The following is a 21,498-nucleotide window of genomic DNA, read 5'->3' as shown; positions in this document are numbered from 1 at the left end:
ACGCTTCTCCTGCTCAGTCGATGGTATCCAAGGCTCCCCGTCACGATCAGACACCCAGCAGAAGACTGCTCCTGCAGTTCCCCGGTACTGGGGGTAAGCATAACTGCTGCCCAGCACACTCCTGCTTACCTTCACCTCGCTGCACTGCAGCATGGTGCGAAAATGGCCACCACCCACTTCCACTACACCCCTCAGTCCAGGAGGCCCAAGATCTCACAAGGGCCATTATCAGGAGACCACCAGACTTTTCCACAGCACCAGCACAGGCCCACACTCTCAAGAGTCCTTTAGGGTGGGCTTTAGGAACACAAACATACAGCCATTCTAGTATGAAACTGCAAAGTAAGTACATCATGTCTAAGTGATCCATTAATAATGTATGCAGTTTGTATTGTATAATATGGTGACAGATCTGCTTTCATTCCGAAGGTTTAAAAAAAATATTGAAGCCATAGTTCATTTATTTTCACATGCTCAAAAGAAATTGCACAATATAATCATTCTAAATATAAGTATTTTCTTTATTATTTAGATAGAAATACTTTGCAGTCTTTGACTGTTTAAAGTCTGGAATGCATTGACTTTAATACCAAATACCAAGTTTCCTCCCTTTTAGATGCTTTGCCAGAATTTTACTGCTGCCGTCTCCATTTGCTGCTTGTTTTAGCATTTTTTTCCACTAACTGAAGACCAAACTGAAAGCAGAAAGACCTACAGTCAGATTGATGTTAAGTGACTTACTCAGCCAATGATGAATATTCTATGACTTTACCTTAAGAAGCGGTTGAGGTTTTTTGGTCATCTATCTGGTATTCTAATAGTTTTGCAGCATTTGATTATATATATTTATACATTCTGCTCAGATTCACTTAATAATTCATCCGTCTACATTTATCTCCAGACAATCATCAGTAAACACCAGTGACCCAGTTCCTTAGGCAGCCATAAATGCCCTTGCCGTAGCACTGCCTCCACCATGTTTGACAGGTGATGCGACATGCTTCGGATTATGTGTCTTTCCTTTTCTTGTTCACAGCGTTCTCTTTTCATCATCTTGGTGCAAGTTAATATTGAAACAATCTGTCCATAGAATATTGCTCCAGAACTGAGAAGACTTTTTTTTCTTTTTTTTACTTATACATATTCTAGAAAAAGTCTGATATGGCCTTGTGGGTGTTATGAGTGGTTTGCATGAGATAACTTACAAGGATTTACATTCATGATGCCATTTCTTGATTGTAGATTTTGGCAATGATGAGTACTTTCTCACCAATGTTCTTAAACCTTTCATAAAATTTAGCCAAGTTATCTCTTTACCAGCATAAAGAATTCTGCAATCATCTACTTTATTTATCTTCTGTGCACGTTCAGGCTTTTTGGCCAGTTCAAGGGTTATTCTCAGAATCAAAATTCATAAGATGAGATATAACTTATTGATCACCAAGGGCCTGAATGCTGGGATCCCAGCGATTCCAAGAATGTGACTCTAGATCCTGGGATCTGTGTTCTGTACAAACCTGTCTTGAATCAAGAGGAGGTACGCTTGATCTCTGCTCTATTCATTGTCTATGGGACTGCTGGAGAAAGCGTAGAACAGCTTGTGGTATCTGAAAAGTTCAAACGGTGGCAGTTATATATTTCCTCCAAAGTTGAGGTGAAGAGATGACTTTAAGGGATAGAAGGTAGCAAATTTTAGAGAGATGCTATCAACATCTTCATAAAGTAAGGGTTTTTTCAGCAATGATGAAAGGTAACATGTGAAGGGAAATCAATTCAGCTGCATTTTTTTACCGAGTTCGATAACCCATTTGGCTGCCACATTTTTGACTTGGCAAACTAAGAATTGGGGACACATAGTGTAGTCGTTGCTGGCAACAAATAACAGTTGATGTTATCTGACTTGAGGCATGCACTTTATGAGGAGTATAGTAAGGCAAGTTGGAGTCTGGAAAGGGAGATTTTTCTCAAGTTAATCAAGCAAGTCAGGGCAGGCAACAGATAACAACAACATCGCGTGTCACAGTACAAGCCAGGTTGATAATAACTGATAACATTTTTATAAAAAAACGTTATAGCATGAAGGCTAGGGTTCACAGTGTTTTTTCCTGTGGTCAATGGCACAGGCTGGGCTTTTGTCTGAACCCCCCCCCCCCAAAACAGGTCTCATATCCAGTCCAACTTTTTATCTTCTCCATCCACTTTTCTAGACTGGCATTATAAAGGTATCCTCCCTTCATCTCAATAAAGTTCATGTTAGGCTGGCTCCACATAGCGTTTTCTCTTACCGTGAGTGGCTCAGTCGGGGCTTAAGTCTGAACCCCTGCAAAACGGGATTTGGGCCTATGCGGCCTATGCGCCGACAGGGTCATTAATTATAATGATGGAGTGACAGTGTGTTCTGTTGTGCTTAATTTTCGGCTGTATACGCCTATTGGAGGCCGGAAGCAAGACACAGCCGACTGCATTTTGTTGACTTCCTGCAATAGGAATATACGAACAAAAATGATGCACAACAGAGCACACTGTGACGCCATGTGCATCATTATAGTCAATCCCGATGTGAATCCAGCCTAACAGGAACTTTTGAAACTTTTTATTGAGAAGAAGGGAAGGGTACCTTCTGAGAATCAAAAAAATGCATCTTTAGTCCAGCCACATTTATAAAGCATATTGAATGTTGAGCAAAAACTTGTAATCGAGTAACCTCATAAAATGAGGTTCATGTGGGGAAAGTACTTCAAGGATAGCTAAAGGTCAGTCTTTAATGTTAGGAGGTTTAAACATGAGGGAATTGAGAAAGGAATACTGGGCTATTTTAAGACCAGGGAATAGAGAGGAATTTGGAGGCCATGATTTGTGGCATTAGAGAGACTGAAGAGAGCATATTGTTGATTCTAGAATACAGTAGTTGAGGCACTGAAAAGTGTGTATAATCTATAGTTGTAGGGTTGGCCTCATGTCAGATAGTCAAAGGCAAGGTTTCTGAAAGTTTCAGAGTTAGGCTGTGTTCCCACATGTTGTGGTTTTTTTCAGTGAGAAATCTGCAGCAAAACTGATCTCTGGCAGGAAGGAAATCAGCTGAGTCAAATCTGCAGGTTTAGCTGCGTTTTTTGATGCGTTTTTTTCAGCGTTTTTTTTCACTGTCCTTGTGTCTCGATTTATGCATGTACATAAAGTTCTATGAAAAAAAGACCCCCATTCTATTTTGCCATCAAAATCGCTGAAAAAATGTACCTGCGTTTTTTTCACCACCCATTACTTCCTATGGGTGAAAAAACGCTGAAAGAGGTGACATGCTCTATTTTCCAAGAACACAACCAAGGCACAAAATACACAGCAAAAAACACAAGATGTGGGAACAGAGAATTCTGGTTTCTCATAGACTTTGCTGGTACTGCAAAACTTAGCTGAAAACTTGCATGAAAATCTGCAGCAAAATACGCTGAAAAACACAATGTGTGGGAACATAGCCTTAGAGTCTTGGAATATAGGTTGAAGTGTGAGCAGGAATGTGTAATGCCCTTCTCTGTTCAGGTTCAGAACACATGTGGAGTCCCTACACACAAAATACTTCCCCAATCTTATGTGTCTCAAAGTGAATCTGTCACCATGTTTTTGCCACGTAATCTGAAGGCAGCATAATGTAAAAACCTAGACCTTGATTCCAACAATGTGTAGCTTTAGTTTTGATAAACTACTGCTAATAAAACAGGTATTTTATCACGAGGACTGGTAAACATGCTGCTATGTAGTCTGGGGAAGGAGACAGTAGATTGGGGGGCTGCAGCAGCTCCGGTGGAGGTGAGGTGGCAGTGGGGCCATTGCAAGCCATAAGCTTTCTTGAAGAGATGGGTTTTCAACTTCCATCTGAAGGTTAAGAATATGGTGGATAATCAGACGTGATGGGGGGATACTTGGTAGTAATCAAGGAGGCGATTGGGTGAGGAACATACATGTGTAGAGGAGAGAAAGAGGTCTTGGGAGGACCGGAGAGTACATGTGGGGAGATATTGGGAGATTAGTTTGGAGATACACTGCTCCAAAAAATAAAGGGAACACTAAAATATCACATCCTAGATATCACTGAATGAAATATTCCAATTGCAAATCTTTATTCATTACATAGTGGAATGTGTTGAGAACAATAAAACATACAAATTATCAATGCAAATCAAAATTAATATCCCATGGAGGTCTGGATTTGGAATAATACTCAAAATCAAAGTGGAAAATCAAATTACAGACAAGGAAATGATACTCAGTAGTGTGTGTGTGTGTGTGTGTGTGTGTGTGGCCTCCACTTGCCTGTGTGACTGCCCTACAATGCCTGGGCATGCTCCTGATGAGGCGGCGGATGATCTCTTAAGGGATCTCCTCCCAAACCTGGATTAAAGCATCAGTTAACTCCTGGACAGTCTGTGGTGCAACGTGACGTTGGTGGATGGAGCGAGACATGATGTCCCAGATGTGCTCAATTGGATTCAGGTCTGGGGAACGGGCGGGCCAGTCCATAGCTTCAATGCCTTCATCATGCAGGAACTGCAGACACACTTCAGCCACATGAGGCCTAGCATTGTCATGCATCAGAAGGAACCCAGGGCCCACTGCACCTACATATGTTCTCACAATGGGTCTGAGCATCTGATCCCGGTACCTAATGGCAGTCAGGGTACCTCTGGCTAGCGCATAGAGGGCTGTGTCGCCCTCCAAAGGACTGCCTCCCCACACCATTACTGAACCGGTCATGCTGGAGAATGTTGCAGGCAGCAGAACGTTCTCCTCGGCATCTCTAGACAGTCACGTCTGTGACGTGCTCATTGTGAACCTGCTCTCATCTGTGAAGAGCACAGGACGCCAATGTTGAAACTGACAATCTTGGCATTCTCTGGCAAATGCCAATCGCCCTGAATAGTGTTGCACTGTAATCACAACACCCACTTGTGGATGTCAGGTCTTTATACCACTCTCATGGAGTCTGTTTCTGACAGTTTGAGCAGACACATGGATGTTAGTGGCCTGCTAGAGGTCATTTTGCAAGGCTCTGACACTGCTCCTCCTTCCACAAAGGAGGAGTTAGTGGTCCTGCTGCTGGGTTGTTGCCCTCCTACAGGTCCCTCCACGTCTCCTGGTGTACTGGCCTGTCGCCTGGTATCTGCTCCAATGCTCTGCACACTGTACTGACAGACACAGTTACCCTTGCCACAGCTCACATTGATGGATGAGCTGCACTACCTGATCAACTTCTGTGGGTTGTACTGTAGACACCGCTTCATGCTACTGTACCTCTAGGGGTGAGAGCTATGACAAAATATAAAAGTGACCAAAACAGCCAAAAAGGATGAGAACAGAGACCTGGTTTGTGATCACCACCTTAAGAAACCACTCCTTTATAGGGGTTGTCTTGCTAATTGCCTATCATTTCTACCTGTTATCTGTTCCATTTACACAACAGCAGGAGAAATTGGTTCACAATCAGTGTTGCTTCATAACTGGAAGGTGGATTTTACAGAAGTGTGATTGGCTTGAAGTTACATTGTGTTGTTTGTGTTCCCTTTATTTTTTTGAGCATTGTAAATGGACGGACACTATGTACTGCCTTGTAGGTCAATGTTAGCAGTTAGAACTTTATTCGTTGGGAAATTGGAAGCCAGTGCTGGGATTTTTAGAGGGGAGAAGCAGAGGAGGAGAGAGGTGGATTAGTCAGGCAGCAGAGTTGAGGATGGACTGGAAAGGTGCGAAAGTATTAGCTGGGTGGCCATAGAAGAGGATATTGCAGTAGTCAAGGCAGGAGTTTTAAAATTATATTATATAGTCCTCTACAGGCCACATGTTATATAGTCCACTACAGGCCACATGTTATATAGTCCACTACAGGCCACATGTTTGTTTAAGCCATTCATTAAATTTCTGCTGTCTCCCTGATTTTATTTTTTTGCCTAATAGTGGTCTCCTTCCCTTCATCTGTATGCTCTTATGACAGCTCACTGTGCCTTCACTGACCTGCCTCCTATTTTACCTAGCCCCACACTACTAGATACTTTATGTAAAATAGGGACAGGTCAGTGAAGGCACAGTGAGCTGTCATAAGAGCATACAGATGAATATGTAAGCAGAGCACCAGATAGAGTGCCCCCCACAGGCCGCCCCAAAGCACGAGCATATCATTATCTCCAAACTGAAAGTAAAGATTACACAAGAACCACAGGACGGATTTAATCAACCAAGATAGCGTTTTAATCAGTGTAATGTCGCCCACCTGACAGTGTATGTAGTTTACGAAGCACAATCCTGCTGACAGGTGCGCTTTGAGAATCTTTAATTTGTCATGCAATATTAAGTTAAGGCCACACTGGATCATAAAACTGCTCGTCAGTTAATTGTCCAATTCCTTTTTGAGCATGTGAAAATGCAGGAACAATGTTGTTAGGGAACAGCCAGGGGATCGCCCACATATCCCACCACTGTCACCAATTTGTCACCATCCAGCACTCCGCTGCCTCCAATAGTCAGAACATTTACGCAATTGACTGACTATGGATGAGGCCACGGCCATCAGCGCTACAGTTGAAATATGGAACAATCCTGCAGCATGCTTTAGCTCATAAAACTGAGCAATGATTATAATTCAGAATTTGATTTTATTAGATAAATATCACTCCCACATACCTCCCCTTTGTGACCTCAGAGATGGCTGGTCAATGGTATGTGACAAGGTCCCAAACAATTTAAGATCCCCTCTCAAGAGATGTCTTTTATAGATTGGTCCCATTTTGCCATTATATCTATGACACTTCTCCCTTTTTAGAGGTGGCATGTGAGACCGATTTACAGATGGTCTCCCAAGCCCATCTATCGCCACAACTTCCCTGGATCCCATAATACCCTCTCCATCTTGGACTCGAAGGTTGCTCTCTCTGCGAGGTCACTCAATGCCTCTAATCTGGTATCCTTATGCAGTGCTTCCTGAAACGACTGGCTAGGGGTAGCCAGAAGCGACCTTAAGGCCCCAACCTGACTTGAACCCTCTGGGACCTGCTTTGGTCAGTAAATGGTCCTGTTATCCCTTTGGATGAGGGCCCAGAAGGAGGCGTGTTACCTGCGTTCTGGGAACTCTGACTGCGGGTGACAGGGGCTATGTAAGCGGTCTTCCCGGGGAATAACACTTTCCCATCACCTTGACAGGCTGTGGGCAACACTTTCCTACCATCCTGACAGGTGGTGGGTAATACTTTCCCATCCTCCCTTAATACCTCAGGAACAGTGCTAATCATGGGGCAGCTACCACCGGCCATTTCACAGTCCGTTGTGACACTGGTCAGCTGCACGTGACCACCTTTCTCATGGTCCTCGTGCCTGTCCCCATTGCCCTTACCACTGATACTCCTTTTAGGGAGTTCTTCTGTACAACAAAACATATCAGCATCCTCATCATGCACAACATTGACATTCACATTACCACCATTTGGATTAAATGAAGTACTGGATCTGGGAGGGTTGTCAGGAACGTATTGAGCAACCAACCGTCCCAGATTGATCCCCAATAAAACATTATTGGGGGAAGTACTCGAACACCCCCACTTCCCCGGGCTATCGTCAAAGGTCAGTGAACACCCCCAACCCTGATGACAGTCTGGGTCTTCCCAGGGGACACCAATTCAGGGCGCATGAAGGTTCATTCAGCACCAGTGTCCTTAATCCCCACAGTGATGGTGTCACCCACAGTAACAGATTGCAAGCTGTCACATGAACATATTAACCAACCATGTAGAAAAAAAAACCAAAAAGCATTTTTATTAGATATGCATTAAAATTAGCACTCTGAAACAAAGCTAAAAACCAGAAAAAGAGCTTAAAAAAAAAAAGAGGAAGTTACAGGTACTCAAGTCAGGCAGTGCTGGACCTCTCAGCCCCTAGATATGCCCTGAATTCTCACTGCCTGTCCACGGAGGTTGGCACCATAGTGTAGATGATATGGCACCCCTGCTAAAGGAAGAGTAGCCCTAGGTGACCCTATTGAGTCTTAACACTGGTGTTAAATTCCAAAAACAGAAAAAGTATATCCTAGAAACAAGAGCCTATAGGTATATTAACAACAGAAGAGTGACACTGGCATGTATACACACAAATGGGCAGCTAGAGAGCGTGTATTAATGTAAGAAAAGAGGATACAACAATGCCCTAAATATTTAAGGGCACAAATAGTAATGAATTTATTCACTTACTGGTATAGGGGCATTTGTGAATAGGTCATGTTGGATAATATACACTGCTCAAAAAAATAAAGGGAACTCTTAAACAGAATATAACTCCAAGTAAATCAAACTTTTGTGAAATCAAACTGTCCACTTAGGAAGCAACACTGATTGACAATCAATTTCATATGCTGTTGTGCAAATGGAATAGACAATAGATGGAAATTATTGGCAATTATCAAGACACCCTCAATAAAGGAGTGGTTCTGCAGGTGGGGACCACAGACCACATCTCAGTACCAATGCTTTCTGGTTGATTTTTTTGGTCACTTTTGAATGTTGGTTGTGCTTTCACACTCGTGGTAGCATGAGACGAACTCTACAACCCACAGAAGTTGCTCAGGTAGTGCAGCTCATCTATCAATGCGAGCTTTGGCAAGAGGGTTTGCTGTGTCTGTCAGCGTAGTGTCCAGAGGCTGGAGGCACTACCAGGAGACAGACCAGTACACCAGGAGACGTGGAGGGGGCCGTAGGAGGGCAACAACCCAGCAGCAGGACCGCTACCTCCGCCTTTGTGCAAGGAGGAACAGGAGGAGCACTGCCAGAGCCCTGCAAAATGACCTCCAGCTGGCCACAAATGTGCATGTGTCTGCACAAACGGTTAGAAACCGACTCCATGAAGGTGGTATGAGGGCCCGACGTCCACAGATGGGGGTTATGCTCACAGCCCAGCAACGTGCAGGACGCTTGGCATTTGCCACAGAACATCGGGGTTGGCAAAGTCACCACTGGTGCCCTGTGCTCTTCACAGATGAAAGCAGGTTCTCACTGAGCACATGTGACAGACGTGACAGAGTCTGGAGACGCCGTGGATAGCGATCTGCTGCCTGCAACATCTTTCAGCATGACTGGTTTGGCAGTGGGTCAGTAATGGTATGGGGTGGCATTTCTTTGGAGGGCCACACAGCCCTCCATGTGTTCGCAAGAGGTAGCCTGACTGCCATTAGGTACAGAGATGAGATCCTCAGACCCCTTGTGAGACCATATGCTGGTGCGGTTGGCCCTGGGTTCCTCCTAATGCAGGACAATGCCAGACCTCATGTGGCTGGAGTGTGTCATCAGTTCCTGCAAGATGAAGGCATTGAAGCTATGGACTGGCTCGCCCGTTCCCCAGACCTGAATCCGATTGAGCACATCTGGGACATCATGTCTCGCACCATCCACCAACGTCACGTTGCACCACAGAGTGTCTAGCAGTTGGCGGATGCTTTAGACCAGGTCTGGGAGGAGATCCCACAGGAGACCATGCCGCATTCTCATCAGTAGCATACCCAGGCGTTGTAGGGAGGTCATACAGGCAAGTGGAGGCCACACACAATACTGAGCCTCATTTTGACTTGTTTTAAGGACATTACATCAAAGTTGGATCAGCCTGTAGTGTGTTTTTCCACTTTAATTTTGGGGATGACTCCAAATCCAGGCCTCCATTGGTTAATAAATTTGATTTCCATTGATGATTTTTGTGTGATTTTGTTGTCAGCACATTCAACTTTGTACAGAACAAATTTTTCAATGAGAATATTTAATTCATTCAGATCTAGGATGTGTTATTTGAGTGTTCCCTTTATTTTTTTAAGCAGTGTACAATTAAGTATAGACCTTACAACATCCTAAAAAATTAGTCAATCTCGGTCATTCGCTCGGAGCCCATGGACATTACATCACACTCATGCTGAGTAGCAACTAATAAGCCAGTTGATGAGAAATAATCTATAGTCTGTCAATACAGAAAAATAGTCCCACATAGTGTGGTGGTACTTAATTTGATAAACTTCATAAAGGTCCATAATTCGGACGCGTTTCCCCACTTTGAATTCTAGGGGTTCATCAGGGGATTCTTACAGCTTGGAGTAATGTTGACAATTAAATGCCTGTGGTTTCCAATGGCAGTACATAAGCGTGGTAGGATGCTGTATGCTCTCCATTGTAAGTGTTACTGACATAAATAGAGCCAGGGGAGTGACATAATTTCCATTGGCAATGCCGAAAATAACTTTAGTAAATACTGGAACGCATCATGCACTCCAGCCTAGTAGCATGGTCAACCCATCTGACGTCACTTGAAGTGACACCTGTACCTGCTGCAGCGAATGTGAGCACTCATCATGTGACGTCACCGGAAATGATGTAGGTACATGCTGGAACACATTGTCATTAAGAACACGAAACGCGATATGCATTCCAAGGGGTAAATAGGTGCCTGGAAATCGCTACTTAAACTGCCGATCATAGGCGTTCACTCTCGCACCTAGATTTGTGCTTGGGGCTATACAAGCCCTAAGTATAGCATTGAAAGGAAAGGAGAGTGAAGGGGGAGGGAGTGTTGATTACACAAATCAAATTCACCAACTTGACTAAAAACCTATAACCTAGAAAGTTATAACAGGTGCATTCAGACTCTGGTTATTCATAAATTGTGTCAAAGTAAACATGACTAAAAGTTTAGGTTATTAAAGACCAACAGATCTGTGTGACCAGATCCATATATTGAAGACAAAACATAGTCAAATGAAGCTAACAAAGCTAGGCTGTTTGTTTAGACCCCTCATGTTCAATGACTCAAGCCAAAAAATTCATCTCGTTTCGCATTGTATTATCTTTCTATCCCAATCTCGCTGAAGGGGGAACCACCTTAATAACACTGAGTGTTAATGTCATCATTATGTTTTTGTGTGAAATGGCAGGCCAAGGGAGGTATCTTTGCTGTTTTTAATGTCCCCCACATGTTCGCTAATACAAACACAAAGCTGCCTCTTGGTTTTACCCACATAATTCCAGGGACGGGTGCATGTACATAAATAAACTCCGGATGTCGTAGCGTTTGTCTAGTGTTGTAGACCCTACCATTTACAATGCTCCTAAAGGTTTTTGAATGAAATGAAGCAAACTACATGAACCACATCTATAGGTGACAACAGATCTGCGGTCAAGCCATTTACCCATCAATAACTGTGTAACAAATGGTCCTGTAGAGATTTACTTCTTCTAAAGGTCACAGATGGTGTGTTTGAGATATGCAATTCTATGTCATGGACTGCCCTCAGAATTCCCCAGTGCCTTATAAGAATGCTCATTATCATATGTCTGATCGTCAAAAGTACCAATCAGACTTGTGATGGAGTCAGTGGTTCGTTTAGGTTGGGATGTCAGTAATGTCAATCTGTCTTTCGACGGTGCATACCGATATGCATAATAAACGATATCTGGTGGGTAGCCCCTCTAGGAATCTCCTACATGCATCTCCATGTGTCTAAAAGTCCTTAAGTGTAAAATGGTTCCTGCTTAATCTTGGGAACTGGCCCTTCGGAATGCCTCTTTTCAAATTTGTGGGATGATAATTTTCCCATCTAAGTAGGCTACTGGTGTCCATTAGTTTACAATAAATAGAGGTTCTCATTGACCAACTTCTATCGTTAGAGATGGTTCAATCAAGGAAGGATTACCACCTATTTCACAGGTAAAAGTAAGCCCCAGATTGTTGAAGTTAAGTTGGGCAACAAAGAATTTAAAGGACTCCCCATCTTGCGCTCTTAGAACCAGGATGTCCACTATGTAATGACCCCAGAATAAGATGTGGGGGTACTAGACCACATCCTCGACCCGGAAGAGAACAGTACCCTTCACCAGTCCAGAAGCAAGTTGCCATAAGTTGGGGCACATGGGCTCGCTGTAGTGGTGTTCCTGAGCTGGTGGTAGTACGTGCCATTGAAAATAAAGCAGTTGTGGCAAAGGATGAATTCAAGAAGTCTCATCATAAATTTGTTATGAGGTGCGTCCTTCTAGTGTTTAGGTAATGTTGAACAGCCAAAAGTTTTCACATGTCCACCTAACAGCCCCTCCCACAAAAAGAACAGCTGCATTAGGCCCCTGTGCCTCCGTATGTGGAATTCCTCTTCTGCCTTTCTGGGAAGGCGATGCTAAGATGTCCAGTTTGGTTGCAGGAAAACACCTGCGGGAATCGGGGTCGGGGCTTGCTGCAGGCAGCTGTGGCAGACCCCCATGACTGAGCCTTTGGCAGGGGCAGCAGAACAAGTGGTTATAATCGCAGATATAGGTATTGACGATTTGTGCTGCTGGGGCTGCCTCCTTTTGGCTCCCAGTCTGTCACGAACTGTCGCAACTCCACAGGGCAAACATGCAAAAATTGTTAATTCAATTCTTTAAAGGTGGCAATCGATTGGCCCTGAACCCACTAGTCAAAGTTGGATCTAATCACGTCCACCACATCACCGTAGCTGTTATTAGCTGCACTTTGGAGGGTCTGGAACATTTTATGGTACACTTCAGGGATCAGCTGATATTTCCTCATCAGGGCCTGCTTGATGGCTTTATAGTTTCCATCTTGGTCTCTAAGGAAAGCGGCAAACCCATCTAGAGCTTTGCCTCATATCCCTGGGATGAAGTATGGCGCCCACTGATCATTGGGCAAGCGGTACTGTCTCCACGACTTTTCAGATCCCCTCGAAAATGTGTCCAGGTCCCCATCCTTTTCCATGACCGGAAAGTGCTCTGGGTTTAAAGGTGTTGGCATTACTGGATTCGCTGCTCAGTAGATTGCTGCATCTGGAGTTGGGCTAACACCAGCCGGTGCTCTCACCTTTTCGCGCTCGCTCGGCTTGTCACTCTGCAGCCTCTCGCACTCATTCTGCAGGTTCTCTTTTATTAAACAACACTCCCACATACCTCCCCTTGGTGACTTCAAGGGGGCTGGTCAATAGGCTGTGGCTAGGTCCCAAAAAATTGAGATCCCCAACCTCTGAAATTCCTAAACAATTTATTAAATTATTTGTAATTTTATGTGTTCATTGTATTGTATTTTTTGTGTAGCGCTCGTTTGTTTAACCCCTCTTACCCCCCCCCCCCCCAAGTCTGTTTGCTCGTTAACGACCAGGCCAATTTTTACAATTCTCACCACTGTCACTTTTTGAAGTAATAATAACACTGGAACACTTCCAACGGATCATACTGGTTCTGAGATTGTTTTTTTTCATGACACATTGTAACATTTACATTTTTTTCACAAAAATGATACTTTAGACCCACATTTTTTTATTTTGCAAGGGTAACAGGGAAAAATGGACCCCAAAAGTTGTGCAATTTTTCCTGAGTACGTTTACACCCCATATGTGGGGGAAAATCAATGTTTGGGCACACGGCAGGGTTCGAAAGGGAAAGAGCACAATTTGACTTTTTCAACGCAAAATTAGATGGAATTGAGAGCGGACGCCATGTCGCTTTTGCAGAGCCAGTGATGTGCCTAAACAGTGGAAATGCCCCACAAGTGACCATATTTTGGAACTGATCTACGGTTTCCTGGTATGTGAATTTTATAATATAGTGGCATATGTGAGCAGTGTAGGTTGTCATACGTGAGTTGTGTAGTGTTCGTCAGGTTGTCATACGTCAGTTGTGTAGTGTTTGTCAGGTTGGCATACTTTTAGTTATGTAAGTCAGAAATGAATTTAGTAGTCCATGGTTGTGTGGTACAATCTGAAGCATTCTTTCTTACACAGGCCAGGTTTGTCGGAGCAGGTATCGCATTGATAAGTGGTGTCTTTGCGTATCCCCCTTCTGTAACACACTCGGCACCTCTTTTGCAACCTTCCTTTTTTGTGTTTAAAGGGACCTTCCTCGGGAAATGTTGGCCTGGTACGATACGAGCACCTTCAGTTCCGGAAGTACTGGGGCCTGTTCCTTCCTGACTTCCAAATATCGGGGCCTTGATCACTACCTCCTGGAACTGAAGGTACGACGTAGCTTTCTGGCCTCAACATCGTGATAGCATGAAAGCATTGTGCATTGCCAGTTGTACAATGTGCACGGCCAGCTTCTTGTACCACACCTTGGCCTTCTCAAGGCACTGTACAACTGGAGGAATTGATCAGAGAGATCGATTTCCCCCATGTTTTTGTTGTACCCTAGTACACAGTCTAGTTTGTGGACCTGTGTAGAGGTACCTCGTACAGTGCTGGGGGTGCTGTCATTACCATGTATGGTGGTCAAGAAAAGGACATCCCTCTTGTCCTTGTACTTGACCACTAACATGTTGTCGCTACATTGGGCTCTGCTCTCACTACTTCTGAGCAGCTGCCCAACTAGTGTCTTATGGAGGCCTCTCATTTCTGCGGACAGTACCGCAGGCTGCGATAGCTCCGGCAAGAAGGGACTTAACTTTTATACCAGCATCCCACTCTTTATGTACGTAGAGGTGATAACCTTGATCCAGCAGTGGGTGCACCAAATCCCACACAATTTTCTCACTCCCAGGACAGGGGGCATTCAGGGAGTTCAATCCAGGAGTCCTTAGCTTCGTAAACCCTAAACTTGTGGGTGTACCTTGAAGTACTCTCACACAATTTGTACAGCTTAATTCCATATCTGGCCCTCTTACTGGGCAGGTAGTGTTGAAATTTGAGCCTCCCCCTAAAATTTATTTAGGGACTCATCCACGCAGATGTCCCTTTGAGGCATGTACACCTCAGCAATCTTGTTGCTGAAGTGCTCAATAACCAACCGAACTTTGAAAAGACAGTCAAAGTTGGGGTCATCTCGGTGAGGACACTGTGCATTATCACTGTAATGGTAGACTTTGTGGATGGCCTTAAAACGTTTACTGGTCATCGACATTCGAAATATTGCCGAAGTTCTAGCTTCTTCAGTATCCCCATGTGAAGGACCAGGCCCCAAAACTTCATTATTTCTACTGCGTGTACAGGAGTCCAGTTAGAAAATGATGAAGAGCGGTTTTGTGCCAAAAATTGTTAGGCGTATAAATTTGTTTGGCCCACCATGAGGTTTACAAAATCTTCAGCGAAAAAGACTTTGAAAAAGCCCATTTCTGTGAATCCGGTGGTGTCAAATTTGATTCCTGATTGCACCACAAAATCAGGAATCAGTGGCTCATAATCGGGGGGTGAGGTCCATACGTGGTCATCAACGGTGGGCGCTGGTTCCATTTCTGTCCTGGGGCGTCTGCATAGCGGCTCAGCATCACTTGAGGAAGAGGAGGAGGAAAAATAAAGGAGGGTGGGATCCTCTTCCTTACTGTCAGTGTTGAAGGCAAGGAAAGTGTATGCTTTCTCCGCTGAATACTGGGTTTGGGACGAGCGGGATGACTTTTTATTTATGTATGTGGTGTTTCTGCGAGTACCAAATTTTATTCAGGTGTGTGTGCGTGTGTGCTCGCTTGGTGTCAACTTTTTTTTTTTTTTTAATTTGGAAAACAAAGAGATAAAGCAACAACTGGAGGTTGATCACTGATGTGTGTCACTGATCAACACTCGACACCTGTAGGACAGCTGCTCGGATTATTCTTTTTTTCCGGGCTGACTGAAACTCAATTCAGTAAAGAATACCGTAGTAGACAATGATTATTATGGTATATTTTTACTCTTTACTAACTAATCAATTCAGTAAAAAATACCGTAGTAGACGACAATTACTACGATATATTTTTACTGTCCCTAATCTAATCCTATCAGCTAATCTAAATATTTTTTTTTTTTATTCTTTATTTTCACAAATAAAAAAACAAAACTGGAGGCCAGTCGGAGATGTTCGTCACTGACCAGCGCTCGACTGCTGTAGGGCGCACACACGTATGTGGTGCAGAAAGATAATTAAAAAAAAAAAAAGTCCTTGCCAAAAATGTGCAGCGGTGTTAATCAGTGGTGTTCCTCTGATCAGCGGCTGCAGGACGCACCTTCTGAGTGGTGCAAAGGGGTGGGGGGAGAAAAAAATAGTAACAAAAGTTGTGGAAAACAGTGAGGACGTGTGCGGATCTGAGATTTACATCACTGATCAACGCTCGGTGGCTGCTGGATGCAGGCACGAAGGTGGTGCAAAGGTGGGAGAAAAATGGACAGGGACAAATAAAAGTCCTGGAAAACAGCGAGCATTGATTTGCGTCTCTGATCAGTGCTCTACCACTGCAGGACGCACAAAAAAACAACAACTGATCAGCGTTCGGTGGCAGAAAGGAAGGGTGGGAAAAAGAGGCGATTGGGGTGGATGAGGAGAGATCAGGAATCAGGAACTCTTATTTCTCCTTTTCAGCAGGAAGGAGCAGCAGGCAGCAGCGAAGATCTAGCAGCAGCAGGTATTGTGATGACACAGGCTTCTGTGGCGCCACAAGGCCCAGCACGGCACACAATCGGACAGCGTTACCGCCCTGTACAAATCTGCAGCTAGAATGAGGAAGTACAGGGCAGTCACTGCCAGGTTACAGCGCGTCTGTGCTCACTGGTGCGATCGATGTCATTGATTACACCAATCAGAGTGGGCTCAGGTGAGGCACGGCATTGCCAGGCGCCAGCCTAGGATCAGTGCTCTTACAGCACTGATCCTAGGCTGGACATCAGTGATTCAGGCAATCTGATCGTGGTGCCACATTAAAGATAAGACGTATCCATACGTCCCATTTCGGTAAGTACCAGTCCACAGGGGTGTATGGATACATCTGGGGTCAGAAAGGGGTTAAAAACTGATGATGTGAGGAGAATCTTCCCATAGGGGTGTTCAATTGAAAAGATGATTTTGCTAAATTAAATGTGATATTTACAATGCTACAGTTTAGCTACTATATTAAAATGCTTACATTTGTTTCTTATTGGCACTGACATGAATGTATAATCCATATTTTGTGTTTGTGACCTTGTTGTTTGCCATAATGTCTTTAGGAACCATCCTCGGTTTGAAAAGAAGCCATCTAAACTCTTCACCTTAAATCAGTGGGCTACAGAAAATGGAGGATCGTATGAACGTTTTAAGGACTTTCCAAATACATTCCAAAGAAGTCCAATTCCTAGTGTTCTTCCTTTCAGTTCTTCATGACTCCAGACAAATGTGAATGTAGATGTTTTGGAGTTTGTTTTTTTTCACAAGTTTGTGGTTTATCTACTGAACATACATTTTTATACAACCACCAGATGCATCCTGTTATGTCCTGAAATCTTCACTGCTGTATAACATTTGGGGTCATTTTATATGTTAAGACCCATGTTTTTTGTTTTTATTGAAGTATACCATAAGTTTTAAGACTGTTGTGGATATCTCTTCGTTCAGCTGCTCAGTTATAATAAAATATACATTTTCTCATGTATGTCTGGATGGTAATTGACACCGCCTTTCCAAAAGTAGGCGTGTATGGAGTTTGTGTTCTGATGTGTCTCCTAACTTTTCTCTTATTGTCATCCATATGTGAACCTGTTTTATCTCCCAATTGATTTTCCAATTTGATCTTCTAAACCTACAGTTGCTTCTTACAAAATTACAATATCATCAAAAAGTTAAATTATTTTTAGTTCTTCAATACAAACAGTGAAACTCATATATTATATAGAGTCATTACAAACAGTGATCTATTTCAAGTGTTTATTTCTGTTCATGTTGATGGTTATAGCTTACAGCCAATGACACAAAAGTCATTATCTCAGTAAATTAGAATACTTTATAACAACAGCTTGAAAAATGTTCTTAAAATCCGAAATGTTAGCCTACTGAAACGTATATTCAGTAAATGCACTCAATACTTGGTCGGGGCTCCTTTTGCATCAATGCGGCGTGGCAAGGAGGCGATCAGCCTGTGGCACTGTTGAGGTGTTATGGAAGCCCAGGTTGCTTTGATAGCAGCCTTCAGCTCGTCTGCATTGTTGGGTCTGGTCTCTTTCATCTTCCTCTTGACAATGCCCCATAGATCCTTTATGGGGTTAAGTTCAGGCAAGTTTGCTTTCCAATCAAGCACAGTGATACTGTTGTTTTTAAACCAGGTACTGGTACTTTTGGCAGTGTGGACAGGTGCCAAGTCCTGCTGGAGAACGAAATTTCCATCTCCAAAAGCTTATCAGCTGAAGGAAGCATGAAGTGCTCTAAAACTTCCTTGTAGACGGCTGCGCTGACTTTGGTCTTGATAAAACACAGTGGACCTACACCAGCAGATGACATGACTCCCCAAACCATCACTGATTGTGGAAATTTCACACTAGACCTCAAGCAGCTTGGATTGTGTGCCTCCATTCTTCCACCATACTCTGAGACCTTGATTTACTGTTCATCAGTACCAGGTCTTTTTCTCCTTGGCCCAGGTATGGCGTTGTCTATTGGTCATGAGTGGCTTGACACATGGAATGCAACACTTGTAGCCCATGTCCTGGATACGTCTGTGTGTGGTGGCTCTAGAAGCAATGACTCCAGCAGCAGTCCACTCCTTGTGAATCTCCCCCAAATTTGTGAATGGCCTTTTCTGAACAATCCTTTCAAGGCTGCGGTTATCCTGGTTGCTTGTGCACATTTTCCTACTACACTTTTTCCTTCCACTAAACTTTTCCATTAACATGCTTGGATACAGCACTCTGAACAGCCAGCTTATTTAGCAATGACCTTTTGTGGCTTACCCTCCTTGTGGAGTTTGTCAATAACTGCCTTCTGGACATCTGTGAAGTCAGCCGTCCTCCCCATGATTGTGGAGCCTACTGAAACAGACTAAGGGACCTTTTTAACCCCTTTACGACCTTTGGATTTTCCCTTTTTGCATTTTCATTTTTTGCTCCCCTTGTTCCCAGAGCCATAGCGTTTTTATTTTTTGGGCAATATGGCCGTGTGAGGGCTTATTTTTTGCAGGACGAGTTGTACTTTTAAACGCCAGTACTAGTTTTACCATATTGTGTACTGGAAAACGGGAAAAAAATTCCAAGTGCGGTGAAATTGCAAAAAAAAAATGTAATTCTACAGTTTTTTGTTTTTTTTTCTTTCCACGCTCACTGGATGCTAAAACTGACCTGCCATCATTATTCTCCAGGTCATTACGAGTTCGTAGATGCCAAACATGTATAGGTTCTTTTTTTATTTAAGTGGTGAAAAAAAATCCAACGTTTGGTTAAAAAAAAAAAATAACTAAAAATGGCGCCAATTTTCCGGGATGTGGGGCCAGGTGAGGGCTTATTTTTTGCGCACAGGGCTGACATTTTTATTGATACCATTTTGGGGTAGATACAATATTTTGATCGCCCGTTATTGCATTTTATTGCTATGTCGTGGTGACCAAAAAAATGTAATTCTGGCGTTTGGAATTTTTTTCTCATTACACCGTTTACCGATCGGATTAATTCTTTTTTTATATTAATAGATCAGGCAATTCTGAACGCGGCAATGCCAAATATGTGTATGTGGGGTTTATTTTTTATTTTGAATGGGGCAAAATCTTTTTATTTTATTTTTTTTTACACTTTTTGCTTGCTTTTATAGTCTCCATAGGAGACTAGAAGCAGCAACTGTCTGATTGCCTCTGCTACATCGAGCTGATCTGCTCATCACCTCTATGTAGCAGAAATGCTCTTGTACTATGAGCACTGACCACTAGCTAGGTGGCGCTCAGTGATCTTTACATGACAACCACTGGAGTCTGCTGCAGACCCAGGGTTGTCATGCCCACCCATCAGTGATCCGTGATCACGTGACGGGGTCACCGATAGGCGGCGTAAGTGACGCGCTTCCGGCGGGGTAAGTGACGCGCTTGCGGCGCTGATAAATGCCGCTGTCAGAGATTGACAGCGGCATTTAATTGGTTAACAGCCGCGGGTGGATTGCAATTCCACCCGCGGCTGTTGCGGGCACATGTCAGCTGTAGGAATTAGCTGACATGTGCCTGGTTCAGTGCGGGCTCAGCGCCGGAGCCCGTGCTGAACTGGGGGTGATGGCCTGGGGCGTACTAATACGCCCCAGGCCAGTAAGGGGTTAAACGCTTCGGAAGCCTTTTCATGTGTTTTTTGTTAATTATTCCAATTTACTAAGATAATGACTTTTTTGTGTTTTCATTGGCTGTAAGCCATAATAATCAACATTAACAGAAATAAACACGTGACATAGATCACTGTTTGTAATGACTCTATATAATATGAGTTTCACTGTTTGTATTGAAGAACTGAAATAAAATAACTTTTTAATGATATTCTAATTTTTTTGAGAAGCACCTGTATCTCTCCCTGTTTTTCTCTCCAATTTTGCATCTTTCCACCTTTTTTTTTTTTCCCTCTACTGGGCTTGGCCCTGGCTCGCGGATTATGTTGGTTTAAGAGAGAATTATGAATTGGAATTGAGTTTGCTGTAAATCATTCCCCCCTGCTTTCCCATCCACTTCATGCAGGATTAAAATCAAAACCAAGATTACTATGAATGCACCATTCTGCCGAAGAGGGCGGTGGATAATACAGCAATAATACTCAATAAAGGATTCTAGCATGTTCTGTTCTCTGCACTTCTCAAAGTGACACAAAAAGCTTTCTCATATTATATTTCCCCCTTGGGCATTTTTTTAGCATTATCTAGATTTTTGTTTAACCGAGAGGGAATTATTCCATTCTATTGTTGCTGTAATTGCATGTGTGTATATAAACATCTAAGCCGCACTAATGGGAATCAAAGGACTCCATGTGTTTTATCAACCTTTTTAGGTCAAGTAATGAAATGAAGGTGTTCTCTGGAAAGACCAATTCTGTTTCTAGGGCATATTATTTGCTGGAGTCATCTTCTTACCACCTCTCTAGGAAATCATCTCCAGGATTGTGGCTTGAACGGAGTATGGAATACCTTTTGGCTTCGCCAATCTGTCCTTGCCATCTGTCACTAGAAGATTGGCACCTGCTTGTGCATCACCTCCACTCTCGTATGTGCTCAACCCTTTACCAGAATGCTGTTGCGCTTCATTTCTTTTAGTAAGACCTTCAAATTACAAGAGAAGCAATAGCACGGTGTAAAGATTTTACAAGGAAATTGTATGACTAGGTGTGCCATGCCGCATCTGGAGGTGGTTTTGGTATGGTATGTGGTTGTACAGCCCTATAAAAGGTATGGGCAGAGTGTATAGTGTCACATTGGCCTGTTTCCTATTTCATTGGCTTAAGTGTTATTCTTTAGTGTGCATATAATGCTCTTAAATATATAACAAATCATTCCTAACATCCTGCACCGTTTTACTTGAGCACAGAGGTGACCTGATGTCCTTGGCTGACCCATCCCCCTCTATACACTGACGATTTAATATTGATATAAAATCTGATTTCAGATACACTGTAATCCTAGCAGATTATCCAGCAAGAGACTGAAAACCAGTTCATGGATTAATCCTGAGTGAGCGAATATAAAGTGATATATACACTATACAGGCATATACAGATTTGCTATATAGAAAATTTGCAATACATACAATATAATTTCAGGCTAAGTACCCTAAAAAAAAAAAATTGAAAATGCA

General features: G+C 43.2%; 1 protein-coding gene across 6 annotated transcripts in view; it reads left to right on the top strand.

Moving 5' to 3' along the window:
- S100PBP (S100P binding protein) overlaps positions 1-17,348 on the top strand; it is a 71,268-nt gene extending 53,920 nt beyond the window's left edge. For all 6 annotated transcript variants that reach the window (XM_073665660.1, XM_073665661.1, XM_073665659.1 and 3 more), the window contains exon 6: positions 16,931-17,348. In XM_073665660.1, coding sequence (XP_073521761.1) covers positions 16,931-17,084 — 154 coding nt within the window. In that variant the 3' untranslated portion in view covers positions 17,085-17,348. The remainder of the gene's footprint in view (positions 1-16,930) is intronic.
- Positions 17,349-21,498: the final 4,150 nt, after the last annotated feature.

Source organism: Phyllobates terribilis, unplaced genomic scaffold (assembly GCF_046119375.1).
Source record: "Phyllobates terribilis strain yellow unplaced genomic scaffold, ASM4611937v1 Scaffold_2__4_contigs__length_985480577, whole genome shotgun sequence".
Lineage (NCBI taxonomy): Eukaryota > Metazoa > Chordata > Amphibia > Anura > Dendrobatidae > Phyllobates > Phyllobates terribilis.
Note: the sequence above shows the minus strand (reverse complement) of the source record. Positions and strands in the feature narration are given on the sequence as shown.